General features: G+C 41.0%; 3 protein-coding genes across 5 annotated transcripts in view; 2 read left to right on the plus strand and 1 right to left on the minus strand.

Annotated features, from left to right (window-relative positions):
- The first annotated feature begins 2,006 nt into the window (after nt 1–2,006).
- On the plus strand, nt 2,007–4,875 carry chchd4a (coiled-coil-helix-coiled-coil-helix domain containing 4a). The gene is made up of 3 exons (XM_085160169.1): nt 2,007–2,196; nt 2,702–2,800; nt 4,356–4,875. Exons 1-3 carry the CDS (start codon nt 2,175–2,177, stop codon nt 4,685–4,687), a joined length of 453 nt encoding a protein of 150 aa, XP_085016295.1. The 5' UTR covers nt 2,007–2,174; the 3' UTR covers nt 4,688–4,875.
- Nucleotides 4,876–4,987: 112 nt separating this feature from the next.
- On the minus strand, nt 4,988–12,446 carry LOC146519016 (netrin-4). 2 transcript variants are annotated; one of them, XM_085160167.1, is made up of 10 exons: nt 11,266–12,446; nt 10,286–10,776; nt 9,889–10,209; nt 9,517–9,643; nt 8,484–8,672; nt 8,094–8,310; nt 7,883–8,010; nt 7,728–7,796; nt 7,443–7,613; nt 4,988–6,653 (listed from the first exon to the last, which is right to left on the minus strand). In XM_085160167.1, exons 1-10 carry the CDS (start codon nt 11,342–11,344, stop codon nt 6,517–6,519), a joined length of 1,929 nt encoding a protein of 642 aa, XP_085016293.1. In that variant the 5' UTR covers nt 11,345–12,446; the 3' UTR covers nt 4,988–6,516. The 2 variants fall into 2 exon arrangements, with proteins under 2 accessions (XP_085016293.1, XP_085016292.1); XM_085160166.1 differs by lacking the exon at nt 11,266–12,446 and having other exon boundaries at nt 10,286–11,249.
- A 7,587-nt stretch (nt 12,447–20,033) lies between these two features.
- Nucleotides 20,034–25,080, plus strand: part of dnah1 (dynein, axonemal, heavy chain 1) — a 28,904-nt gene continuing 23,857 nt past the window's right edge. Inside the window, exons 1-12 of one of the 2 annotated variants that reach the window (XM_085158680.1) lie at nt 20,034–20,157; nt 20,882–21,049; nt 21,155–21,206; nt 21,344–21,527; nt 21,748–21,886; nt 22,011–22,143; nt 22,547–22,711; nt 22,820–23,075; nt 23,162–23,319; nt 23,430–23,641; nt 24,207–24,505; nt 24,656–24,806. In XM_085158680.1, the coding sequence (XP_085014806.1) occupies nt 20,155–20,157; nt 20,882–21,049; nt 21,155–21,206; nt 21,344–21,527; nt 21,748–21,886; nt 22,011–22,143; nt 22,547–22,711; nt 22,820–23,075; nt 23,162–23,319; nt 23,430–23,641; nt 24,207–24,505; nt 24,656–24,806 (1,920 nt within the window). In that variant the 5' untranslated portion in view covers nt 20,034–20,154. The remainder of the gene's footprint in view (nt 20,158–20,881; nt 21,050–21,154; nt 21,207–21,343; nt 21,528–21,747; nt 21,887–22,010; nt 22,144–22,546; nt 22,712–22,819; nt 23,076–23,161; nt 23,320–23,429; nt 23,642–24,206; nt 24,506–24,655; nt 24,807–25,080) is intronic. The other variant, XM_085158681.1, reaches the window with a different exon arrangement.

Here is a 25,080-nt window from a genome sequence, read left to right on the forward strand (position 1 = left end):
CAACACGTAGATAATGAGTTACTATTTAGATAAAAGGTTATATCTAGAGTAGGGCATTATTGGATGCTGTAACTTGTGACTTCCTGTAGAGGTCACTGTCGTTTGAGATACCTGCTCCACATTTGAGTTAAACTGGCAATGTGGTTAACTTAGAGAGCCACACACTGTTGTATGCACACCCACAGTCAATCTAGAGTCAACAGTTACCCTAACAAGTGTGTTTGTGGACTGTGGGAGGAAAGTGGACTTTCCAGGTAAAACCCACAGAGATGCAGGGAGTCCACAGCTGAACACAAATACTTTTAAATCTAGCTGACTCTTACTTGTAAGTGTCCCCTTTATACCCTCATTCATAATTTTTTCTCAGTATAATAGCATATATTAATGAGATATTTAAGTTAAAATTTTGTAATTGCAGACCCAAAACATTAAGGCCCCACTTACCAATGAAAATGCATAATGTGGACTATAATTCCATAAGGAAGTTGGAATCTTTAAGTTATCAGCCTTTTTCAGAAAATGAATTTGGTTCATCCATCCAAAATCTAACAGAGCTCTATCTGTAGTTTTACATATACAAGGGTCAACATGCAGAGATTTTGCGATGAATGTTAGTCTTGAGATTCAGCCTTTGAAAGGAATTCGTCCTTTTAATGACAAATCTTGTAGAAACCATGAGTTTAATTTTTTTTTTTTACTTATTCTATTATGGGATTGAAGTTATTGAAACATTGCTGTGATTCATTAAGTTCAATATTAAGTTTTTCACAGGGATATGTGAGATAGAGTCAATATTACAATCCTTCGTCCTAAGTCACATTTTTTAAGCTTAAGAAAAAGACCAGAAGCTTTGGACAATGATTTTAACAAAAGAAATCTGTGAGTTATATTAAAAAAACCAAAACAAAACAATGTTGTGTTATTAGCAAGTTGACTAATGAAAATTGTCATTTTAGTGATATAAATGCCCTGTAAGTTGCTAGATTTTATATGAGACCACAGTAGCTGAGCAACAACAAGAAAAAGTTATGATGAAATCAAATTGAATGAAATTATGATGTCTGGTGCCAAATTACACATCATATCTGACTGATGACCCATGTTTAACTGTAATACAGCAGTTGGCATTGTTACATAACACTAACCGCGTTGCAAAAAAAATCTCCAAAACCATGCTTTTTAAGTAAATGGTGTAAAAGCTGGTGTATACTTGTGTCAAAGGCCTATCTAAAAAAAATTAAAACAAAATATAGCCATTATCTGGAAGTATGAGTAATCCAACAGATCCAAGGCAAGTCTGATATTACTGGAAATATGTTTGTTAGGTAAAAAGCCAGGTTGCTCTTCATCAGTTATTGGTTATAATACCAATGTGATTTTCTGTCCAAAGTCAAGAGCCAAAATTTTGTAATCATTATTTAATAAGCGCATCGGACACCAGCTGTCAATTAAACGCAAATCTTTTTTTTTAGGTTTGGGAATTAGAGTAAACACTCCTTGAGTCATACTGCAGGGTTATGCACCAACTGATATGCGTTTATTAAATTTAAAAAAAAAAAGAGCTAACTGGGGAGCAAATAATTTATAGAATGAGATGAAAGGCCACCTATCCCCGGTGATGTATTATTTTCAGCCGTCTTACACAGTCTACGATTTCGAAGTGATAACGGAGCGCCACATAATTCCTTATCTTCCCGTTTGGAAGTGTTTTGTAAAGAGTTTAGAAAAGCCAGAGCATCACTCTCACACTATTTTGATGTATAAAGTTTTTTTTATATAATAAAATGAACAGAAATTAGATATAATTTTATCAGTTACCACTTCTTCTATTCTTAAACGAGTAACTGTATTCAGTTTTGCATTATATTTGCATTATATTTTTCTAACTTAAGAAAGAGGAATTCTGCCCTCCTCTAGCCATCGTTTCCGAGACACCACAGATGCCCCTCCTTTATACGTTGTCTAGTCTTTCTTTTAAATCTTGTTTTGTAACGCTATTATTTACGGAACACTTGAGTGACGTCATTACTGCGCGCCCGCGTGTGGTCGGGTCAGGCGTCTGGACGCCGGGTAGCCTGTCAAATGAAATCGTTTAATTTGCTAAATAGTCTTTCTCGCACTAGTCAACTTTGCTCCCGGAGGACGAGGCCCGACGAGCCGTAGCATCAGCAGACATGTCTTACTGCAGGCAGGAAGGTAATTTTTATCTTCTTTCATTCATTTTTGCTTCCATGGCTGAGCAATGTCACCGAGCGACCCACCACCACCATGCTAAGCTAACGTCTACACCCAGCGAGACCTTACTGTTTGTTACAGTATGTCAGGAAACCGGCCAGCCTCTTGCTATAGTCAACACAGCTTTCAAACCGATTGCAGTACTTTTTGACTTAATGCTGTGATTACTGCAGTAAAGTGCATGTAAAACAATGACTGCGGTGCTGTTAAACAGCTAGCAGTGTTGCTCTTGGTGCTGCCATGAGTTTCAAGCAGCAGGTGAAAAGCCAGTCACTGTCATACAGCTTTTCACCTGTCCTTGTTCTTCAGTCAGCACATAATCTTCTCAGTTAATTTTCAAAGTGGAGCCAGTTGTTTCAGTCAGCAAGCCTTTACTTGTTGCAGCAATGAAAGATTATAAATGAAAGTCATAGACCCAGTAACCAATTTCCTCGTGTTTTTGTGTTTTGCCTTGTTTTCATTTAAGGTAAAGATCGCATCATCTTTGTGACGAAGGAAGACCATGAGACACCCAGCAACGCTGAGCTGGTAGCGGATGACCCCAGCGATCCATACGAGGAACAGGGTTAGTCTTTCAGACTGTATAGATGTGCTTTCCAAAAGACTAATTTGATTTATTTGCTGATGTGCAGTTGTTTGCTCTCCATAGTGTAGTGGCTTACACATTTGCCTGACAAATGAAAGATCCCTGGTTCAGCTCCTGAGAAGAGACATAAATCCCTGTGGCGATACATCAGGAAGGGTTTATGATGTGAAAGGATCTACCCACTGTGGCAGGTTCTTGTGAATAAGGGTGTAGCTGATAGTAGCTTGTTCTTATTTAATGATTATAATACTGTGCAAGTTCTAAGCCACCCCTCACATCTTTATATTTTCCTTCCAAGGAGACAAAATGTTTTTTTTAGTTTTTTTTAAGTGGTCTTGATCAATAGTTCTCACAGTTTCAATGTTTTTCTTTGGAAATTGACAGCTTTTGACACTCATCTTCAGTCTAGACCTTGTACCTGACCATTTTCAGAGGGTTTTGTTTTCTTTTATTTTGTATGCTACTTAACAGTAACTTATAACTCATTTGAGTTTAAAAAAAAAAAAAGAACCAGTATGTTCTTTAAAAAAATGAAAGGAAGCTGGACAATTGGAGCACAAAAGAAGAAGTGGCAGGCCTAAAAACCTCTTTACAGCAAATGAACAGTATCTGAAAGTCATGTCCTTAAGAAATAGCAAAAATTCCAAAGACCTGACACAAGACCCGAGAGATGTATCTGGCTATTCAATTGTTGCTGAAGCTTCATCAGAAGTGGTCTCGGTGGAAGGATTGCTGTCAAGAAGCTATTTGTTAATGAAGGGAAAAAAGTGGCTGAGTCAAATATTCACTTTTAAGCTCATTAGAATTCTGCAAACTCTAAATTTGCCTTAGATGCTGTTTTTCCGTGTATGTTTCCACATCTTTTAGTAGGTTGCATCTCCACTGAAAATATGAATTTGGAAGGTGACTGAGGACTCGTGCACAGTACTGTATTTGTATAAGGTTGATGGATGTGACTGAAAAGAACTGAAGAAACAGTTGAACGAGAAAGAAAAACCTGGGTTGTCATTAAAAATAGATTTATGTTTATGTCATTGTGCTATTTTTCGTACCAGGTTTAGTTGCCTGGAAACCACATAAACACATTAACCAGAGACCATTCATTTTTAAAGAAAAAACTGATTAATTATCAGTACCCCCCTTTTCTTTTCTTTTTTTAAAATTTCTCAGGTAACTTTTGTGAAAACCTTTATGCCATAAACACAGAAATGTTTCTTTCTCTAAAGACCACCTCATATAAACAACATTGGACCCTCCCTGAGCAGTAAATATCTGTGACTAATTAAGCAACAGTCAGATCTACTTTAGGTTATTTTGTAATGAATAGTTAATGAACAAGACTGTGCGTATGTGACTCATTAGTAAAATACCATTTAGGCTTGTAAACTGTGTGGCTCTGTTTTTTGTGATACTGTCCGCTAACAGCCACACATCTAGATCTCTCTTGGTGATCTTAGTAGTGCAGGATGCACTACTTTAGTTTCATTAAACATTTAAGGTTTTCTGCTAACCTGCCACACTCTGATGTCTTTAGGCCTCATCCTGCCAAATGGAGACATAAACTGGAACTGCCCGTGTCTGGGCGGGATGGCCAGCGGACCGTGCGGCTCTCAGTTTAAGGAGGCCTTCTCGTGCTTCCACTACAGTAAGGAAGAAGTGAAGGGTTCCGAGTGCATCGACCATTTCCGTGACATGCAGGAGTGCATGCAGAGGTACCCCGAGCTCTATCCCCAGGAGGCCGACAAAGACGAGTCCGCCACCCCGTCTGACAGTGCTGCCTTAACGTCCGAGAGCGACTCTACTGCGGTCACCTCAGCTGTTTCGTCTGACAGCACCTCACCTACAGACGACCAGACCACCAGCTAGAGTTGATTAGGTCAGCGTTAGAGACTTGTCCAAAAGGAGCTCCAATTGGTCTCTTCTTCTCAAGCCTTCAGAGAGGGACTATTGATACAGTTCTGACACTCACAGGAAATCGACGGGCCATCAGGAGAAGAATTTCAGAGAGACGTAGAGCGTGTACACAAATACGAGCTGCTTTATTGGCTGAACACTTAGGGAAAAAAAACTAATTAAATTATCTGATTATTGACAGTGCGCCAAGTGATTTGCTTCAGGGACATCAGCCGAAATGCTCATTTTTATGCAGTGCAAACATCACTTGCTGCTTGTTCTCACGCCAATCAGAATTTCAGTATTTGTAATTGTATCCCGAGGTCAGTTGTGTAGGAGTATAACTAAGCATTTATATTAGTCCATCTAAGAAATCAGAGGTAGATCTTTTGATTTGAGTGACGCTCAGCTTTATTTTTACCCCAGACAGGTTTTTCAGCACTTCAACTTGTTTTCCACCACTTGAGACCAAAGCAGAAATAATCGACAAGAAAGCTGTTGAAACATCTGTGCTGTTTTAGATGTTCTGTTTCTGACTTGTTGGCATCATGTATAAACCTACTGAGTCTCCATCTATAACTGTTAGTTTGGTCATCTCTTCTGTTAGTTTTCTGTCTGGCCTGTCATATTCACCCGTGAATGCATTAATGTTTTTGTCATTTTAATGCAATCACGAGTCTTCGCTTGAATGCTGTGGTCACCACTCGTGGTTTTTCCAGATTAAAATGATTGCCTAACATTTTCAATCTCCATTTTACTTTCATTCTAAAGAGAGAAGGCAGTGTCCCAGTTTCTTGTAGGATAAACATTTATATTTATTAGACAGTCGGCTGTGCTCATTCTTCAATGCTCAGATTTAACAAGGTGCTGGCAGTGTCCCAGAGTTTTGCGTTTTTTATTGACATCATAGTTTTACGCAGTTGTTGCAGGTTGGTAAGCGCAACATTCACATTTGGCTGCACTCTGGTGGCTCTGCAGGCTACTGACGCACTTACTTCAGCTCATTGTCATGAAAGCAGGCTAAAATTATATGAACTTTGTTGTCCTGCTTAAAGTAGATATTAAAAGATGAGTAAACTGAAACGATAAGGGGGTGCAGGTGGTCAGCAACATTACTGGAGTAGGCTGTGGCATTTGAATTTTGCTCAAATGGAACTAAAAGATATCAATAATCAGCCCCCCACACAGTACACCCCTGAATTATAGATCCATGGGTTCACGTCAGATCAGCACACCTGGCTCATGTTCAGAGTCACTAAAACCACCTTCCTCTCTGCTATGCTTAAACTGCAGCAGATCTTCCTGCATATCTAAATTCACAGAGTCCAAGCCACATGATTGGCTGATGAAATATTTTCTATATGAGCAGGTGTAGCTGATGATGTGCCTGATGTTTATATGTTAATTGCAGTATTTCACACTTGGTTTTCTGCTAATTAAATAAAAGGAGATGTAGTATTACAGGAAGATTTGTTAGCTTAACAAATCAAAGTATTTTTGCAGTAGCTATCCAGATCCAAAATGAATCTGACTATAAGGGGAAAAACAAGCAAAAATAAAATCAACTATTTATACAAATTAGGTCTTTAACATCAAGTACAGCACCTTAAGTCAGACCACTTTAACATCCATTCACTCTCTTATGCACATGTTTGATGCTTCTCTTCAGTTATGAAGCCTCAATGACTTTGACAAGTTTGACTCCTGGATTTTCAGTCCACTATCTGAATTGGTCACTCACTCATGAGTATCTTGTAGAATCCTTCTGGATTGCATTCCTCCTCATATTTAGATCATATAGATCAGCGGCATCCATTTCTCAGGCTGTTTGACACAATCAGACCTACACGAGGTGTCCATGGAACCACGACGCTCTGCATAGTGATGAGCAAACGGCCCGTTCCACGCTCCTCTTTGCCTGCAAGCAGGTACTCCATACCTGCGAGAGAAAAAAATAAAGATACTGTATATGGATTCAGTCTAAAACGTGAGTATTTTTATTGCAGGGATCTCAAACTCAGTGGGCCACATATGAAAGAAATCTGTCAGCATGACAGTTTGGGCTTGAATTGCCCAGATGGTAATTATAAAGCATAATGTTTTCGTTAATTAATTGGCCAATTTTATTTATTTGTTTAAAAATGTAAAAAAAACTAAACAAAACCATTTTTATAAAATGTTTATATTAGATTGTGATAAATGGTAGATTATCTGTCATGTAATTGTTTATGAAGCTTATGCATAATAAGGAACATCTGTATATATTACACCATTTCCACTTCCTACCGCTGTGAAACTCAATGCTGACATCGTTGCTGTAGTCCAGTCCATCTTTCTTCAAACCAGTCAGCCTCCCCTCTGTGTACTTTAAATCTTTCATTTTCCCTTCTGGACTCCTTCGTGCAACCCACCTCCTCGCCATCTCTGCCTCACACAAGTCCCTTCATCCAATCCTCCATCCTTTCGTCACCACCACTATCAGTGTCTAGACTTCTGGGCATCCTGCCCAAATGGCTATCACTACTGGGATTTCATTCTGCTGTTATTGGGGCATCAGTCTAATCGCCAAATAGCATAATTGGATTCTATATATCAATAAGTCATATTCTTAGTATTGGTATAAGTATTGGAGTCTTCTAGGTTTAACATCCCTGCTTTACTGTTATTGATGGGGGATAATAGTTGGTTTTGCAGATGCCTTTTAAGATTTGCTTGAAACATTTCTTACCTGGGTTTAATATGGGGCATGTGCAGCCACGGCTGGTCCAGGACAGAGGATAGATGCTGGCGATTCCTAAGCGCAGCGCCACCTGACCTGATCGAAGGACCTTGCGAACTTTGACGTGAACTTCGGCATGGCTGCCTTTGTCATGAGCAGACAACACATTGGCCTTGATGACTGTAACAGGCCACAAAGAAAGAAAACAGAGAGATCATTCTGAACCTTAAACCAAACTGTAGATGTATGTAATGTTTTTTTAATCGAGTGAAGGCTGGACCTTTTGTTGCTTACCATAATCATGTTTGGTCTTGCAGAGCTCAGACGCACTTCTCAGCTTTTTCTCTTTACAGCTACACTTCCCTGTGTATAGAAACAGAGTTATGCTCTGTATATAGGATAAAAATGGTTGAACCAGCGTTATTCATCATAATGCAGATTAACATCACCTGTGTAATGCAGAGCAGAGACTGTGAGCTCCTGAGACAAGTGTGTTTCTTCTTCAGTTGGCAAAAAATGATCCAAATCAGGTATTTTCCCACCAATGGGCACATTTAACATTTGCTTATTTGTGTAGCTGTATAAGTGGAATAAAGCATGTGATTATTATCAATTACTCATCATTTATTAAATTTAGTCTGATAAGTGAAAAATATCTACCTGTGGAGACACTGGCCAGTGAATGGATCACATTGGTGGGGGCATGTGCAAGGTTTGCATCCCTCCCCTCCAAAGCCCCAGTAGCCAGGTAGACAGTGGCTGCAGCTTGTGCCCCCTACACCAGATTTACAGTGGCACTGGCCACTCCTAGGGTGGCACCAGGGTTCCTCCTTTCCAGGTGGAGAAGGAAAAGAACCCTGAGGATCACACCAGCAGCCTGAGTGACAAAAGTTAATTAAGTTAATTAAAACAGTTAGAAAAGTGCCAGCAGATGGAGCTATAGCATTTGTAAGCTTCCCCAATGTTAAATCTATTTTACTAATAAAAGCTATAGACATGTCAGCCAACCCAATGCCACAGTAAAACACCCCTCTGCCTTTTGACTCTTACGTGTGCACGTGTGGGGGGAGCTGAGGGGCAGGGATGGGCGGCGGTGGTAGCCATAGCGACAGCGATGGCATCTACGCCCCGCTGTGTTGTGCTGGCAGTCCTCACACACACCCCCACTGAGTCTGCCAGAGGAAAGCCATGCCCGCTGAGAGAAGTGGCAGGTAGCTGCGTGACCATGGCACTCGCACTCTTTGGTTGTGAGGATGTGTGATGTCACAGCGATGAGAGAGATGAGAGAAAGTGAACAGGTAACACACTTAGCATGGTCCAATTTAAAATTAAAGTAACCAAGACATTCAACTGTGTATTTAATTTAAAAGGTTTGGACTCATTAATTTTTTTAGGCAAGTGAACACGATTGCTTCTTGTCTTACTCATTCACGCTCACACACAAATAACCATGCATGTTACTACCCTCCCATCTGGAGCAATGCTTGGTTCAGTATCTTGGTCAGGAGGAGTTGGGGTTTGTACCACCAACTCTGCAACTAGTAGACAACCTGCATTCCACCACATCCTCCTCTAACTATTCACATCCCCCCCCCCCCCCCCCCCCCCCATGCTTTAAAATCTTCTCTCCTCTCTGTTATTTTCCATCCATCCATCCATTCGCTTCCGCTTATCCTTTTCAGGGTTGCGGGGGGCGCTGGAGCCTATCCCAGCTGTCATAGGGCGAGAGGCGGGGTACACCCTGGACAGGTCGCCAGTCTGTCGCAGGGCCAACACACAGGGACAGACAACCATTCGCACTCACTTTCATTCGCACATTCACACCTAGTGACAATTTGGATTATCCAATTAACCTATCCCCACAAGCTGCATGTCTTTGGACGGTGGGAGGAAGCCGGAGTACCCGGAGGGAACCCACGCAAACATGGGGAGAACATGCAAACTCCACACAGAAAGACCCCGGCCTGATGCAGGACCTTCTTGCTGTGCGACAACAGTGCTAACCACCGTGCCACCGTGCTTTGTCAGCAAAACAGCATCTCACATACGTAACAGCTGTACGGAGCTGCTGTTGGTCACTTACTCTGGCATGGGTTGGCCTCCGCACTGCTTCCATTGGCAGGCCTCCAAGGTTGATCATTGTAGAGCGGGGCGCACTTGTCACAGTGATCTCCAGCTGTGTGGTGAGTACACAGACACCTACCAAACACCTGGAAGACACATCTTCATCTACATTTGATTTTGTTGCAGATGCCTGCTGTACAAAGAACCATAAAATATGTCAAGGCTGTTAATGTAAAGTGTAAATTTAAAGGACCTTTAGCTGTGACCTAATCTAATCTCTTTAAACCAATATTCTGAGTGTGTAATTAATTATTTTTGTACCTTTTTCACTTCAGTGTTTTATCTTTTCCTTTTGATACAAGCATACATACATGCAGGATAAAATGCTCACCATGTTACTGTCCTCTGTTTCCTTGTTTCCATTGTTGTGTGGTACACAATACTCAGCATGTCCATGGCACAGGCAGGTGCCTCTTGCCAGTAAAGTATAAATAGCATAAGGTGCTGAAGCAGAGTTTTCTGAACTGGACGGGGGTGTGTGGACTGAGGATGTGAAGCTTGTCCAGCGTCCTGGGGGGGTCAGAGCTGGGCTACAGGTCTGGGACTTTAGCAGTCTGACACGGAGATTTGTGATGGTCAGGTGAGAGAGGGCCTCTGGACTGTAGGGGTCGAGTGTCATAGCACTGCTGGGGTTTAGAGTACGTAAGATGACCTAGAAGGAGAAACATAGCTTTAAACTGCACTGAATGAAACATTTGCACAATGCATTATATCCAAATATCCTCTACCTCTCCACCCGTGCAGGGTGCAGCATCAGTATAGCGGGATGTACACGGTGACCCTGGCTGATCAAAGTCATCAGGCAAACCGAATTCTAAGCTGCAGTTATATGCAAAAACCTTTAAAGCTTCCCACGTCTTTCCAAAGTCCACTGAGCGTTCAATGGCCATGGCAGCAGGCCGCGGTGACTTGAACACCAAAACCAAGTGAGTAAGATAGAATTTCGTTTCCAGGTCTAAACGTATCTCATCCTGCTGCCCCCGCATGGTTCTACCTCCACCTGATGCCCACCAGGTATCTGGATGCAAGAAAGGGTCATCAGTCATGTGAAGAGCTGGGTGAGGATCCTGAGAGCAGGCCTGAGAACTGACAGAAGGTTGGGGACACAGAGGATGCTGGGATGTGCTGTTCCCACAGCAGTTGGAGAGGGTGAACAGGGTCCTGCCACTTGCCAGGTTTCCTATGGGCGGACTACAGGCACGGTCCAGGCAACTAGAAACTGAGGCAGAGGGTGAATGAGAGTCAGTGAGAGTGTGAGACAGTAGTGGAAAATGTTTATTCCGTGACTGAGCAATACAGATCGTTCTTTTGATCTGGCGATGTCCGTGCTGCCAGTGCGTTTTCCAACACATGGCATTGCGGACAAAGCCAAAGTGCTGCTCATTACGTTTTCCATGAATATTTAATTTGCCTGACCGCTGTGCTGTCACAGAATCCTGTCCTGCCCTCCCGACTGGACAGCGTTAAGACTCGGGTTACATGTAATGGAAGGACACAAAGCTGTCAGACTATCAAATGCATCAGGAGCGAGCGTAACTTATGCTTTACATTTGGGATAAGATCTAAAAACACAGCGAGTTCTTCAGTGTCATTGAAATTTACATTCTTTACAATAACTTGAAACATAACCCGAAATAGAGGGCACAAGGTCGCTGCTGATTTTTTTTTAGAAATAAGAGCATCACTGCAAACGGATGATGCGCCTCACCTGCTTCGCTGCCGCGCATCACAACCAAAAATAGCCAACCGAGAGCCACCAGCATCAGATGTCGAGGTGTCCCGAGCATATTAGACAGCGTTGTCCTCGTCCCTGCTGTGTTTACAACATGCACGGTGCGTCACACGCTTCCCCGCAGAGGTGGGTCCCAACATAATGTGTGCCCTAATTAACAGTCCAACTCATTTCTTTGGCTAATTACGCAATGCGCAAAGTGTCCAGATAAATCCAAGAGTAAGTATTTTTTTTCCTCCTCGATGTCCTTCCAGGAACAGTGCAGACGTCTGAGGCTCAGTTCATCGTCAGGGACGGCTCTCTCGAACAGATGCGGACTGTGCGTTTCAGGTGCACCAAATGAGAAGTCAGTCTTTCGGCAGCGAATTTAAAACGAAATATTGCTAATTTGCACGTGATAGACCTTTCATGTCCTCCATACTGTTCCAACTAAAATGCAAATAAACTCAAGTAAACATTTCCACGATTATCCATCCAACGCGACATCTGTGTGCACCGCCCAAGTCCAAAGCTCCATGCATTTATGCACAGAGAGGAGTGTGGGCTCTATTTATGGATCTCCTTCACCCACCCACCCACACGCTCACACAAATAAAACACCCCTATTTTACTTCAATCTGCCAATCTTTTATCCACATTGTGGTGCGTCGTGCGCTCTAGGGAAGGGACGTGCGATTTCAATGTCAGTCAGTCTCGCACACGAGCTAAACCAGGTCCCCTCACTAACCTTAATAGGGCTATTTAATTACTTTATCTGCTTCTGCCCCTTTGCTTTTCAGTAGCATTAATTCCAAGTCATAATGCTCTTTGAAGTCTGTAGCGGGAAGAAATCCGAGTGGGGAGCCAAGAATACTCCTTCGTGCAGTTATTTGCAGCTTGATGGACATTTTGGCAACAAAAGGAACGTTCATGCAAATGAGAAGGACAAGAAAAGGGCAATTCTTCTTTAAAAACCGGCTGCCTGGATAGATTACAGTGACGTTTTTCTTTTTAACACTGGAATATAAACACATGTTCTGGTATTTAAAAAACATACCGTACAGTTCTTCGCTGAGCTTGATGCATTTTCTCTTCCTGGCGCGCGCACACACACAACAAATTGGGACAATAAACACAATGTCTCCTCAGTTTTATGGCTTAACTTCAAATAAAGGGGCGCTCGGAAAATCGGATGAGTCGCACAGAATTGGATTGGTTTCCATAAACGTCCCCAGTGACATAGAAAGTGTTTGCAGGACTGCCTGCCTGGTTGTGTGAAGTTAAAAAAAAATGGAATTAGAAAGATTAGCATGGACCAGCCATGATGTATTATTTTTGTTACCTTCAGAAAAATTACAGTTAATTTTTATTTTACCTCTACAATAAATAATAATCCTTGAAAGCGCATTTCCTGTCCTTTATGTCTGGATTTAGAATATTCGAGATGACATTATTTATGATCATTTATTTACATTTAAGAATATATTTCTCTTTTAATACAAATATAGAGAGCTTACTCAATATGGACAAAAAATTTCTATTTAAATTTGTTAATGCAAAGTCAACTATGTCACCAAATTTCATAGGAAGTTATTATCCATGAAGAAATCTGTGCCTGCGTCATCTGTCTCCCTCAAAATGACTGACAGAGTTTTCCTAGCCCACCTGACTGTGTGTGATATTTTAAACTGGGAGTCATTGCATTGCAATAAATACTTCTAGCCATTAAAACAGTGCAGACCCCCACCAATGTGTTTTGAACCTTGAAGCCAAAATGAGCAGTTAAAGGCAATTTACTTGCAGTGGTGATTGCTTGTTGCTCTTTAAAATGTTTTATAGCTCTGCTGCAAACTTTTACCTCAAACCTACAATTTTCAAGCCTTTTTCAAAATGATAACACTCAGACGCAATAAGAACTTGTGCTAGAGCCAACTATACCACAGCAATGATTTGACTCTGTGCTATATCCATTACCCGTCCTCCTTAAACGCACAAATCCACACGGACACCTGTGAAAAGATGTGAAATCAACTGCATGTGTGCCGTTAATGCAGAACCGACTCTAAATTGGGCTAAAGCAGTCATAAACTATAGCGTGTCTGTGTGTCTCCAGCATTAGCAGAAAACAGCAAATCCCTCAGAAATGGCATTGCCCTAATCTCCCATAAAACTATTCTTAGCATGTAGTGCACTGCTGGAGTAAAACGAAAGGAGAAACCGTGAGATGTGTGATGTGGATGTAGGCCAGCCTCTCAGGCTTTATTGTGTACAGGCCTGCCAGGCACGAGCTGCTCTCAGAGTGGAAAGCAAGAGGAAAGAGAGATGAAAGAGTGAAGGAAGAAATTTACAACAGATATAGATGAAGTGACATCCATCTGAGATTTTTCTTTACAGCATTTTTTGCAAATAATGTTTTGACAATAAAAATGATCATTCTGCTGTTCGTTTTTTGGTATGTTTGTTGGTAGGATGAGTAGTAAAGTGTGAACATATTTAAAAATAATTTAGAAAAGAAGAAATTAATCCAATCCACTGTTTCCAACATGTGCTGCACTCCTTTTTCCAAGCAAATACATTCTCTCAATGTTCAAGATGTATCTTCATCAAAGCTTCCAGCTGTGAGAGGTCAAATACCAGCCTGAAAGGGTCAGGGGGATCTCCTACCTGCCTCATGACTGCTCCTCTAATTGCTCCTCTTTCTCTCATTTACAGGGCTTAATGGGGGCCGGTGGGGTTAGAGAGCCAGGGTCAGAAGAACAGGGACCCCCTACCTCTCACCCTTAGTGTTTGTCCAGGCTGTTCATACATGTGTGTGTCAAGCACATGTAGTCCACACTTCTGCATCTCCTTCTCCCTTCATGCTTTATTTGCGATCTACATGTCAGCTCATTTGTATCTCCAGGGATGAAGAGGATTAAGCTCCTTCCTTACATGACTTTACTCCACATGGGCCCAGAGGCCAACATGATCGCGCTTTCATTTGCTTTTACTTTTTTTTTTCCAGCTTAATTTAAAACATCTCCATTTTGTTGTGGACATTTTGCTATGGCAACACATGGTAGGATTTCATGACATTATCCACTGGCCACAGGGGCAACCAGTAAAAGACATGGTGTGCTTGAGTTAAACACTCGGGTTAGAATTAATTGGCATGTTGACTTTTTTTTAAACTTTGAGTCAGATTTCTTTTCTTTTCTAGGCTTTTCAAGATGAACTAAATAGGATAGATAGCCCAGTACATCCACTAAATCCTACTAGCAATCAACAACGTTTAAATACTTTATCCTGAAAACACCAGTTGAAATGTGGTAGAAAGATCTATGGTTCAAATATAATGGCGAGATTAGAGGTGTATTTCCCCAGGATTGCAGGACCAAGTTGGTCCATTGCTTTAATTTGTTATCACTGTGAGAATGATAACCAGTGTGGAAAGCTTTCAAAGAGATATCCTTACTGGTGTTTATTGTAACAGTCCTCATGTCGCACATTGACATTAATCAAGCGCAGACAGCGTACAGGCAGACTGCTAACTTGTTGTTCATTTGCACATCTACTTTGCGTGTGTGTGAGACGATGTGTGCATGCTTACGTTCCAGCATCATAGGTTTAGATTACACTGTGCCTCTTTGATGTGAGGGAATGAATGACACAGATTAAGTTGTCAGGCCAGAAAATGATAGACGCCAGATGAGGCAGAATGACAAATAATGTCCTCTGGGAAGCCCAGGGGCACACTGCCAAAACAATAATGTGTGCATCTGTGAACTCATGGGTGGATTTGTGAGTGTTTGCTCACAGAAGACTTATGGCGATAATCTTACATATGTGTAACCTTAATTGAAACAATCCAGAACTGTTCCTGTATACAGAGAAAATGGGAAAATTAGCCTCCCTGTGAAATTTTATGTTTTTTTTTTTAATTTTCCAAATACTTTTTCATCAGTGCAAGGAATTTTTCAGCATAGCATTTCTAAACATACTTGTTTTCCTTAGAAGCAGAAATCATTTCTGCTTGACACAATAACAAATTTATTTCAGAAAGAACAAACAAATATTACCAAAGCCAGTTGTATTAGCTTCCTGAAAAACTGACCTTTTTATTGAGCCACAGCATAAAGCGCTGCTGTGCAGTGATGTGCTTTAACTTTTTGATGCTCAAATCAAGTTTAAACTGAGGGTTTTCTTGAATTTACACACAGTATAAAAACATCAGCAAAGGTTTAAGCTGTCATTTAAGAAATAATCATGCCAAAAACAAAAGAAATCACTTTAGACTTGAGGGGAAAAAAGATTTGCTGATGCTCACAAAGCAGGAGGCGGATATACAAAGTTATCACAGCGTTTCCAAGTATCATCAAGAAATTCAAAGAGTGCCACACAGTGCAGAACAAGACTGATAAAGGTAGGAAGCAAAGGATTCCAAAAGATTTCATCTCTTGTCAGTTTTGAAATGTGTCTTAAGATCCCAAAACAACTGCCAAACACTAGTGAATGACTTAGCCAAGTCAGAGAACCGTAGAGAGAACTCCGTAATGGGTGACCTCCAATTCTGCAGAAGTTACACCTTCAAGCCAGACTAAAGTATGCTAAGGACAACCTTAGGAAAGCATATTGGAAGCACATCATTCGATCAAATTAAATAAACAAGAGTTTTTTTTACCACAAAGATGCTGCCTTTAATTCAGAGAAAGAAAGGAGAGCTCAGGAGGCGTGTGTGAGACTTGCTGAAAACTACAGCTAACCGCTGCAGGCTGTAATCCAGCAAAAAGGACACAGAACTGATGATCAGCACTGGGTGTGCTAATGATTTTAATCCTGGCAGCTTTTGTTTCTGTGTGAAAAGTGAAATAATGTAATCATCCAAAATAAAACCAGGATATTTGGAAAAGCTGTGCTAAAAAATCTGTGCTCTGTTTGACAGCATTTGGCAAATACAAACAAAAGGAAATTTAAGAATAATTCTGCTTTCCTCCTCCTATTCGTTACTGATTCTAAACAAGCATGCTGGGAATGCACCAGTTGAAAGTTGATGGGTTATTAATAGATGAAACTGTATACTGTACACATACACACATGAAAGTACACATTAAATACTGTCCACTTAATCTTTTGTCTCTGATTTTTATTTTTTATTTTTTTGGTATATCTGTTTATGATAATCAACTAAGAAACTCACTATTTCCTTATGTTTGTGACTCACATAAACACACTGTCACTCCGACACATGAACATATGCACGAACACATGCATGCAAGCACTGACACAGTCACTCGATAACCTTTTACTTTGCCCACCCACTCACACACACACTGGTTTTCTACAACAATAACACACTACATGTGCTGTGGATTCAATTCACTGCCTTCTCGTTCTTCCAGCTCAGATTTACACACCCAGTTAAAACACATGTTTCAAACAGCTTCAGTGAATTCAAAGAAAATTACTTTGGCATGAAAATGTGACATAAATAGCAAACAGCGAAATGAAGAAAGCAGCATAATGAAGCAGGGTTACGTGATTAACACTAATTCTAGGAGTTTGGGATAAGTAACCAAATGGATCTTTAGGTTTGAGTATTTTTACTCTGTCCCCCTTCAGAAGTCATGCTTAGAAATGGGGAAAATGAAAAATCAAATGCAGCTGCTTCAGGTCCCACGACATAAGTTGCAGGCTCTGGGCCGCTTTGTTGCTTTGAGGCCCTTTTCAACTCATTAAAAGTGTTTTTACTGGCATACCAAGTCCACCTGTGAGTCATCCAACTCATGATGGCAACTTCAATGCATAGCCAAGTGCAAAGGTCACCGTTAAACAACAGTAACTCATAGGAGCAGGCAATGTCAAAAATGAAATCTGCACGGGTACCGCGTCATGCATGTGTGGCTCGTATCGGCGTCGCCCTCGTAAAATGCAGAGGAACAAAGCGCGGCCATGTTAATGTGACATTTGCTGCCCTCGTGGTGCGTCTTTTTCATTTACCAACTGACACTCATGACATTCATTGACCACTGTGGTGTTATCTTCCAGATCAGATGCCCTTTAAATAAGAAAAAGGGCTTCGAAACGGGGTGTTTGTTCTAGGTGTAAATTATTCTCACGGTGTTTCCAGGGGTTTGAGCTCCAGAGTCTAAATGTGCAAATATATATAATCCCTTACGAGCATTTGTTATCCATACTCTCAGGACATTTAACGATGCTCCCTGGGAGGGTATAGCATAGTTTTGTATATTTCCACTGAAGTGTGCAAATGTGAAAAAAATAAATAAATAAATCACACTCTAACAGGGGTGTGTGCCCACTTTTGTGGTTGGATTTGTGGTTTCTCCATAAGAAAAGAGGTATGTGGGAATCTGTGCAACCATTAAGGCCTTCCCGGACTGCCCAACAATGAGGCAGCGAAGGAGGAATAAGTGGTGTTTGATCCTATCAACCAACATCTGGCCTACAGGAGGAGCTAAAGTTAGCAGCCCATGCTGATGTCATTAGGGTAAAATAGCAAGTATACTGGCAAAGGCACAGTGTTCCCAACATGACAGCACTGTTAGTGTAGTAGGGAGGTGGCAGAGATGAGGACAGATTATACCTGCTGGTGATTATGTAAGTGACTCATCTTCAGGTCCTTTTAACAGCTGATCTCTTTTGTCAGTCTTCTGCTCCTAGGCTGCTGGAGTTAGCAGGGAGGCCTCCTGGGAGAGAATGAGAAATACAGGGTGGATCAAGGCTGTAACAAAGCTTTTTAGAGTTTAATCAGTTCCACTCATCGAGAGTTGCAGGCCACATCTGTCCAATCAAGTCCCATTTCCATGGCGGGCTCCTGGCTCCAAAGATGGCTACAGTACTGTCAGCCAGACTTTGATAGGCAACTCTGTTTCGAGGACCACCACCTCATCAGAGACTTGTGGTTCTTGTGTGGGTTTCTTTGGAACCTCTCTCGGCCGGATCTCCTCGCTGATGTAATCAATAGCTCTGGCATGTGTTAATCATTAATAAACTGCTGTGGTCAGGATGATTTAAGCGCTGAGAGCACTCTGATATGATAATGTCATTAGATGTGGGTTGTTTAGCTCCTTAGGGAAGTTTTTTATTTTCATGTCCTTTTTGTGTGAGATCATCCTTTTGGAGCTCTTTTCAGTCTAGGACAATGAAGAAAAAGACTCCTAGCTAAACATTTAAGCAAGCCCATCCTAAATGATAGATATGTGTGGCACAGAATTACAACATCGATAGGACCCATATCAAGTCAGTAAGTCTTTACTCGACCAGTGCCTCATAGGAGCTGGGTACAGTAACTTAGATCACCTCACAAACCTAGCTACAACGAGACACTGACCTCCTACACCGTGAGAGGAGAAGATTGAACATTTAGGGTCAGGGGAGTGTGTGCTCCAGTTGCATTCCATTATGTTATCATCACAGACATTACATTCAACGTTATTGAAGCAGCAGCTTCTTTTTTTGGTCTTTTTTCTTTAAAAGCAGCCAGAAAAGCAGAGCCTTTCCAGCTCGATCCCTCAGTCTAGCCAAGAAAAACTAAGTCTAATCCTCTTCTCCTTCCTCGGTGTCCAACCTCATATACAACTCACAGTAAGGCCTCACCTTTGCCACATCTTTCTTTGCCATAAACCTCACCGTTCAGTACTCTAATTTCTTCATCTCTTTTGCTTTTCTACTCTTCTTCATTTCACTACCAATCTCCTTTTTCTTCTTTCCTCTGTACACAGGATACACAAAATGCTTCCCTTATGCCACCCTATGTTCCTCCTTCCACCACTATCTGTCCTTCCACATTTCTAGACACACTCTACCACTTCATCCAACTTACTTTAGAATTCCTCTCTCTGTTCTAACTAATATCCAAGATGTGGGGCATTCAAACATTCAAGATTATATCTCCAATTTTAAGCTTCAAACTTACAATCCTATTGTGGTGGGGCGTGGTCTGTGGTGCCGTGCAGGGAGGGCGGACGCACCTGCACGGCATCCGTAATCACGCCCGCCGAGTTAAAACACAGGGACTCAGGTGTGTGTGGTGTTGTGTTGTGTTGTGTGTAAATAAAGATGCATTGAATGATGATCTGTGGTCCCGTCGTGCCTTATTCTCACCACACCTATATCATCACTTCCTCAAAACCCTTCACGTACTCTTCCTTCAAGATTACCCCTACTCTTTCTTAACTTTCTCTTCCACAATTTGAATCCGCATCCAAAGCTCCTGGCTTTGCTCCCCGTTCACCTGGTCTTCTGCACATAAAACACATCTACCTTCCTTCTCTCCATTATATCAGCCACAGACAACTTCTGTAATATGTGAGACTTTTGGAAACCTAAAGAAAGGGTAGCAGATGTGTGCTCTATTGCTAGTTTTGACCCAGGAAGAGACTCATACCTGGAAGACATACATGCATCCGTTGCCACTGCAGGTTAGATTAAATGGATAACTGATAGTCTTTTTGTTCACAACATAGAAAAAAAGAAAAGAAATTATTGGGGAAAATTAACATTGTTCTTCCTTTAGCCTAATATTGTGTGAGTTATTAAGGACCCAAGATGCTTTCACATCGCAACTACTCAGTATTTTTATTCCTTGTCTCCCTGGCCCACATCTTGAGACATTGTCCCACATTCTGACTGGCTCGACAGGTCATGCGCTTTTCTAAAATCTGGATTTTACCCAACACATGTGAAGGGAAGGCTTTTTATTATAGGGAAATAAAGAATAACCAGTCTAAAGTTTCCCCACTACTATCTACTATCATCTTCGTCCCCATGACAACCGTTGCTGCGTCTAACAGTACTTCCACTTAGAAACTAAGATTCTCTACAGTTCAGTTTCAGCTATGTGGTGGACACACAAAAGACCTGTAACAGCTTGCAACTGAATTGAAAAATATGGTATGTCGTACTTATTTTTTCCCCTTTTGCTTACAGAGTTAAATTACCAAATGCTACTCGTTAATTGTGTTCAGCAAAGCCAATCACAAAGGCTGAATGCTAAGGCTAAGCACCCGGCGTATGTTTAACACCCTGTCGGTTAAAACAGCGGTCCCCAACCCCGGTACCGGTCCGTGAGTCATTTGGTACCGGGCCGCGAGAGTGAGACTCGGGTGTAAAATGTATGGTTTTCAGTGTTTTTATCGGTTTTTAGCGTTATTTTGTTATCGTTTTTTTTCTCCCTTAACTCGGTTTTCCTGGGTCTTTTCACGTGTGTTATGAATAAATCTTCTTTTTTTCGGTACCGGTACTAGTTTTATTTAGTTGTATTTATCCGCGACACCTTAAAGGCCGGTCCGTGAAAATATTGTCGGGCATAAACTGGTCCGTGGCGCAAAAAAGGTTGGGGACCGCTGGGTTAAAAGACTACCTTCAGCTGAAGTCGGGCAAAACGTTTAACGTACGTTTAACGTGTATTCAGCGTTAAGTAATGTCTAGTTTCCCTTTTACATTTTGTACTATTATCTACTTTAGTAACGCGTGTATAAACTTATATGTGCAACATATAAAGCTTCAACTTTTCATACACATTTAATATTCGTTAAATCATATCATTGAAGAAGTAGGTGACTAAACCCAGCTGTCATTGCTCACACATACATTTTTTAAAAATCCTGCTTGAAAGAGTGAGAACACAGGATTTCCTGGTCCCGGGGTACCTCATCCACCCAGAGATCCTCCAGAGCCCAAGCCTTCAACTCGTCAGAAATACAATGTCTTCAAAGTGGGAAAAGGATCTATGAGAGATCAGAGGGGAATATTCTCTGAGACAATCTGTACATTAAAATTCCAGGTAAAAGCTTCTCTGATTCCTCTAAAATGACTGATTGTTGTTGCTCTAATGAGAAACTCTTGAGTAATTGCTTATGTGTTTGCGGCTTGTACACCTAATGCCCAGCAGGTGTCAGAGCCTCAGTCCATGCTGACATTTGGTCATAACTCACGGGAGGGTGAGTAGTGCTGTATGACATTTTAGACATCTGATATTTTATTGTTGCATTGATTGATTTATTTTAAATCTCCTAGAAAAAAAATCCCAAAACATTTTGTGCTATCTGTAAAATATGACTTCTGTTTACTTCAAAAGCAGTCGCCAAGACTCCACCTCATCGGCCCAGATGGGCTGCTGAGGATTGCCTTGTACCACATGTACAACATAATTCATTCTTCTCGGAGAATCCATACTTTTGCCGGGGTGGAGAAAAACCCAAAGTCCAAATACCCTACAAAACCCGTCCTGGCTCCATTCCCCGCAAATTAGCGATAGAGAGGTGTGTACTATTTTTGTGTACTACACATGGCATCTGCTGCTGTAGTCATGGTTATTTTGAATACTGTAAGACCAGATTCAGTGGTCACGTCTCATATAGTGTGCAATACATGCTCATTTTTCCTTTATTGTACAGCAGTTTTTAGTAGAGTCATTAAGTCGTTTTATCTCAAAGTACTGCTGTGAAATAACTGCGTCTTTATATACTGTGTTGCTAACAGATGTCGAAGGGAATACTTACATTTACATGTTGAAGAGCTCCTGGCAGAAAAGGGCATAGATTCTGATCTCTTATTGCCAAGACCATTGAACAATAACACCATACCAGACGGTCCTATTTCGCTGTTCCTCCCACTGGAGGTGAGCCTGTTACACAACTGTCCAATCAAGTCCCTCTTTTTAGACTTTTTTTTTCTCATTGCAATACTTTCCATATTTATATATAATGTTATATACACCAAACTTTCCCATGTTTTTTATTAAGCTGTTTGATAATGAAGAATATGACTGCCGGACTCCAGAAGACTGGCTTGCTTTGGGCAATGCTGAAGGATCACCTGATCGAAAACCTATTCCTGGAAAAGCCCTGCTACCTACAGATGATGAAATTGCAAATGGTAAAGTATTATAGATATGTACATGTAGCTGCTGTATTGGGTGCTGCGTTTGGAGTTGGAGCTTGGCCTCCTAATGTCTGTAGATCTATGTAGGCAAAGGTCAATTTAAAATCAGTGAATCAATGAATCTTCAGCCGTTTTTTTAAATGGTGTTTAGTTTGTTACAAATGATACATAGGATATAGTTTATCTGTAAACTGCATTTCAACAATGTGTGGTGCTCAAGTTTTTTGGCACTTTTTCTTCCTTTTAATCCTTTTTTGGGATTAATTTAAGATATTCATTAAAAGGTAATGAGAAGCAATTTATAAGTGGCCATACAACAATACAACACAGACACCAGTGAATTTAGAAATAAATGTAGTAATGTGTTATTAAATCCCTCTTTTCTGTTCTTTTGCAGATGAGTCTGCAAGCGCGAGCCCACCTCCAAAGTACAGCTGGCATTTAGTTGGAATTCTTGATTACTGTACGGAGAAATGTCAGTATCTGGTAGAGAAGGTCCACCAGACAGACAAAAAAGGAAGTCCTGATATAAATGAAGAGCATAAGCAGAGTAAATCCCCTGGTTGGTTTCAATGTCTTTAAACTGTTGTAACTCTAGAGTGTTGTCTCTTCATCTCTCTCTCTGCTGTTACTGACCATGTCATTGATCTGTCGCCCTCTTTCTGCATAGAAACAGACTCTTTAATAGCAGGCAGTAAGTACTGGATACCCAGGATCAGACTGTTATTCTGTGCTGAAGACCCACGTGTCTTTGTTGAGCGGGTCCAGTTTGCCCTCCGCTACAGAGAGGAAACAGAGGCACTTATTTTCTACCACTTTTCAGTGGACTGCATGCCCATTTGTAGGAAAACACCGTCTCTCAATACTGATAGTCTCCAGAGTATCAAACAACGTGCCCTCTCAGCTCCTGGCCTTAAGCTGAAAAAGTGAGTGATATCTTGTCTAATTAATTCTGTATGATCTGCTTTTCTACTAACTAACAGGATGGATAAATGCAATATTGTGTGTGCAGTTTAGAGACGTGTGTTGCAGGCTTGGAGAAGGAGGTCAGACTGGATTATGACCGTACAATGAACCGCTTGATTTTTGACAAAGTAGTGATGAGCTGCCCTGAAGACCTTTCACATATCACCCTGCCACAGAAGGACCCTGAATATGTGCCTTCACAAGGTAAGATATTTAGCATTATGCACTTCCTGGTCACTCAGGTCATAATTAAGGAAATGTAGCATCTGCTAACACCTTCAGAATCAAAACACTGTTGTGTTTTATCTATGCAGGGTGTGTCCCGGTTCCTTACTCTGCCTATGAGGCGAATCGAGCTGCATTTATTTTCAAGTCCATGCAAACTAGGCCAGAGCTGATCTGTGTGCTTTCTGAAATGTGGCATGAGTGCAAAAAAGTAGAAAACATGAGGCTGTTCAACTTGATGTTGGGTAAACCACTTCCATTGCATCAATTTGAACTTGACCAGTCTCAGACGCATACTCAGGTACTGTTGCACCGAGAGAGTATCAAGTAAAAACCTTTGTTTACCGGCCGGGGTTACTAAATAGGGCAAATTAGCCTGTGAGTGCAATCCCAAAATAGTGAATATAGTTGTGGTCATTTTTATGGGTAATTTACAAAAGTTGTGCTGTTTGCAAAGCACAGACAATTCAATTCACTATCAAGTGCAAAAAAGTTTCAAATTCAATGTCTGTGTTTTGCGCCTTAAGAAAAAAACTCCCAGACATCCACATGCAACAGATTTAGTCACAATAATCTCAGACTTTTCACCTCTAACATGCAATTTTGCCACTGCGTGATCTTTTCAAATTTCAACAGTACTTTGTTTTTACACCAGAAAATGAGTTTGCTCTGGCAAATCTGGCTAAATGTCTTCATATCCCTTTTTTGTTCTGACTTGAAGAACAGTCAAACAAAAACATACATCTTAGCCATATAAACAACATAGCGTCTGTAGTTATTTAATAAGCTCATAGGAGATTATTAATTTTGTTACTACAAGTTTACCAATATAAATATCTTAATCTAACCTCTTTTTCCTTATCCAGATAACCCTGTTTCTTAGAGATAACTGGACCAGCACACTGTCCAACAGCATCCGGTACAACCTTGCGAATATGGGCAAGGGAACATACAACATAAACGAGACTTGCTGGGAGACTTACAAGGTTTCTAAGCTGTCTAAACTTCTCAATCTGGTGCATTACAACATGCAGGACTCCCTGCGCGTCCTTGTGAAGAACTCACTGGTCAGCCTGACCAAGGTCGTGATGGATGCCTGCCACAATGTCCTGATGTGTCCTCAGGACTTCGTCTGGGGGAATGACCTAATCACTAGCCACTACAAGTACGATAAAATGCATTTGCACAACTTTCTCTTTTCCTTTTCCCATTTTTTGGACTTTGTAATAATGAATGAAATATAATTGATTAAAATAATATATATTTTTTTATAATATTTATTTATGTCTGTAATATAACAATTATCCATGTCTAGGCCAAAGAAGAATCCTATTTTCCTGGTGGACCTGGTTCTGGATGAGAGTGGGGTTCATTACAGCACCCCCTTGGAGAATTTTTCAGCATCTACAGTGAACCTGTTTGATAACAGCATTATGTGCACACGTAGTGTGCCTCTGCTTAATAGGGTAAATCAAATCTCCTGAGTAATACAGCATACTTTACAAATGAGAATGCAATGAGGCTTCAAAATATAGTACTTTGAAAAAAAGGTTTAAGTATTCTCTCTTTTTGTCAAATTTTACTAGGAAAAATGGGACGGAAACATTCAAGCATAGATGGAATTAAAGTATATAAGACAAAAACAGAGAATTTGTGTAGTTCTAAGGAGCTCAAAGATTAGTATTTACTATGACCACCTTGATTCTCCTGCACAGTCTGCACTCTCTTAGAAAGGCGTTC

The sequence above is a fragment of the Neolamprologus multifasciatus genome, chromosome 5 (assembly GCF_963576455.1).
Source record: "Neolamprologus multifasciatus chromosome 5, fNeoMul1.2, whole genome shotgun sequence".
In the NCBI taxonomy this organism is placed as follows: domain Eukaryota; kingdom Metazoa; phylum Chordata; class Actinopteri; order Cichliformes; family Cichlidae; genus Neolamprologus; species Neolamprologus multifasciatus.

What these genes read in the sequence shown, in the direction of transcription:
- LOC146519016 (XM_085160166.1), bottom strand. Translation starts at nt 10,909, where the DNA reads ATGTGTTGGAAAACGCACTGGCAGCACGGACATCGCCAGATCAAAAGA. An exon ending in CACCCTGCACGGGTGGAGAG is followed by an intron (nt 10,210 to 10,285) that starts GTAGAGGATATT and finishes TTCTCCTTCTAG; the next exon opens with GTCATCTTACGTACTCTAAA. An exon ending in GGAGGCCAACCCATGCCAGA is followed by an intron (nt 8,673 to 9,516) that starts GTAAGTGACCAA and finishes TCACAACCAAAG; the next exon opens with AGTGCGAGTGCCATGGTCAC.
- chchd4a (XM_085160169.1), top strand. Translation starts at nt 2,175, where the DNA reads ATGTCTTACTGCAGGCAGGAAG. An exon ending in GTCTTACTGCAGGCAGGAAG is followed by an intron (nt 2,197 to 2,701) that starts GTAATTTTTATC and finishes TTTTCATTTAAG; the next exon opens with GTAAAGATCGCATCATCTTT. An exon ending in CGATCCATACGAGGAACAGG is followed by an intron (nt 2,801 to 4,355) that starts GTTAGTCTTTCA and finishes TGATGTCTTTAG; the next exon opens with GCCTCATCCTGCCAAATGGA.